We start from the raw sequence: 2518 nt of genomic DNA, 5'->3' as shown, positions 1-2518 counted from the left end.
AAATATGCTTTCGCCTTTCATATATAATTTTAAGGCTGGAAATAGATTTACGTAAAAGTTAATCAGGCATCTATTAACTTCGATGCCATTTACGAGACTTTCAATAACACATTTTAAAAATAATGTAGTGTGTAATATTGGCATTTTTCTCAATTATTCCAACTGTTATAACGGTAAATAACAACGTTTATAAAGATAAATCAACACCGAATGAAAAAAAAATATGGTATTTGGTGTATTTGGTAAAAGTTCCATTAAAACGACAAGACGAAATCATCCTGATGGAACCGTTTGGTCATCCACGTTCCTAAACCCGCATTTTGAAATGCTTCTTTCAAAATGGTTTTCGCTACTTGATAATGCAGGGAAGATTGTTTTGAATCCAAATACGACTTGGGTTTTCTATTCAACTGTCGATCGGCGACATTTGGAACTCTGTCGCATAAATTCTGAAATCGATAAAAGAGCGCTGCCTTACTCAATCTGGAAATGTTTCCATCTGGTAATTTGCCCGTAGTTGAATTTATAATTTCTGGTGTTTTAAATTCTAGTGACCAATTAACACTAGAATTTGGAAGATCCGCAAACTGGTAGTATTCGGGACTTTTCACCCAGCATGTTTTAGGTTTTTTTAAATGATAAGGTTTCGGCAACTTTTCAAGAGATTTCTCGAAACGACCCCACATAGCTCTGAATATATATCCGGGATAAATCTCACTTCCGAAAATGATACTTTCCAGATATATCGGTTGTATAAAATGAGTAAGCAGCGAGCCTTGAATTCCTAGAACGTTCCACGAGGCCATTTTATCAGAACAGGACACGGTGGTAAATTGCTCTTTGTTACGTTTTGTTACTTCTACCGTTTGAATTCCATCATTACCTTCAATGTAAAAAGATTCCTTTTGAAATTCGTTTTTCGACCTCAAAACTCCATAAGCACCGCGATGTAAAGATTGGCGACTAAACCCTTCGGGAAATCGTATTCTCGCATCACCACACGGCGGTTCGCTAACGTAAAGATGAAATTTTACGTCGGGTTTGAGTCGGTAAGCAGGCGTTCCGTCACATTCGATAAAGATTGAATGGTTTTTCCGTCCGGTGGCTATCAATTGTAATTGAGAATACAGAAAACTTTTCAAACACCTTCGTACGAGTACTTCGGCGTGACAATCGTTCAAAGACGTACCATCCATACTTATATTTTTTCCAATAGTGTCTTTTGTGCCAGCGCATACAGCAATAATTTCCATCTCGTCCATTTCCGAATCGCGGGTCATGGCAATTCCGGCCAGTACTTTTCCTTTTGCCTGGTTATACGTTACTTTTCGAAAGGTTTCGCCAATACCTCTGCATATTCTATTTGCCACCGAATGAAGGAGTACGTATTTCTCGGGTAAAGGTTGCCGATTCGTATTATTTTTCAAAAAATTGATACCGTACAAAGTGTACAGAGCCGATCTGGCAGCTGCAACCTTAGCTGATTTTTTGCTTCGATCGGAGACTTCAAACATCATGTCGTCGATTTCGACGCCGATGGTGAACCTCTCCAAAAGATCCGATTCCTTTTCTTCTATTAAATGAAACTTTAAATCTGGATGAAGTTCCTTTAATAGCGCAACGGGATGTTTTCCTTCCGCATCGGTGTTCATTGCCACATCTACATCCATTTGCTCAGAATATTCCATGCAAATCTTATCTGTTTGGCTATGGAGAACTCGAACTCGGTTAAAGTTGTCGACGTTGTTATTAGGAATATCTGCCGAATATTGGACATAACCAAAAGCGACTAACGCATTCTCTGCGGCTGCGTGTTTTGCCATTTGTTTAGAACGACCTCGGCCCGTAAATTCTTTATTATCGATTTTAATAGTTACGGTAAATATGGGACGATGTGCTGGTCCTTCTCTTTCCACTATAAACTGAAAACCAGGTTTAAATTCGTTTAACAGCTGTGAAGCATTCTTTCCACGGCTGCCCGTCGGCACTTCCGATCGTCCATCCCACGAAAAAATCCTTTTCCTTTTTAACAATTCGGCCGAATTAATATTCAATTCATCGCCGGCTTCCATTTTGATCTTGCCTATTTCAAAACACTGCACGAAATTAAATTCTTTTTATGTTTGAAGTATTCCAGAATGTTTGTTACTTACGCATTCGAAATTCTTGATCGTGTTGCAACCAAACATAAAAACGATAATTTTATTGTTCTTATTGAATTTTGACTCGTCGTCATATATTAATATTTAAATCTTGAAATTGCATATAAATAAAATCTTAAATATCAATATAATTTAATTTAAACGGATTGGATATATTAGGTGGAAATATTCTCACACGGCTGCCACCGGATTTTGTGGTGGCGTTAGCGGAGTCGATAGACATTCTGGTCCTTGCCAAGGTCCTAGAATATAGGACATCTAGGACCTAGGTTCCTTGCGCTATGCTCTCAAGTAGAGTTAATGTGTCAGGTCGCCGATAGCTGGCGTTAGAGTCCCACTATGGCGAGAAAAAGTTG

At 38.4% G+C, this 2518-nt stretch overlaps 1 protein-coding gene across 1 annotated transcript; it reads right to left on the bottom strand.

Moving 5' to 3' along the window:
• Nucleotides 1-241: 241 nt before the first annotated feature.
• On the bottom strand, nucleotides 242-2135 carry LOC136987044 (double-stranded RNA-specific editase Adar-like). The gene has a single exon (XM_067284680.1). It carries the CDS (start codon nucleotides 2070-2072, stop codon nucleotides 255-257), a length of 1818 nt encoding a protein of 605 aa, XP_067140781.1. The 5' UTR covers nucleotides 2073-2135; the 3' UTR covers nucleotides 242-254.
• Nucleotides 2136-2518: the final 383 nt, after the last annotated feature.

This window comes from Centruroides vittatus, unplaced genomic scaffold (genome assembly GCF_030686945.1).
Source record: "Centruroides vittatus isolate TY-2023 unplaced genomic scaffold, ASM3068694v2 scaffold_1444, whole genome shotgun sequence".
Lineage (NCBI taxonomy): Eukaryota > Metazoa > Arthropoda > Arachnida > Scorpiones > Buthidae > Centruroides > Centruroides vittatus.
This window is presented reverse-complemented; position numbering and strand designations above follow the sequence as displayed.

Bases quoted from the DNA above. Each gene is read 5' to 3' on its own strand.
- LOC136987044 (XM_067284680.1), bottom strand. From the start codon at position 2,072: ATGGAAGCCGGCGATGAATTGAATATTAATTCGGCCGAATTGTTAAAA.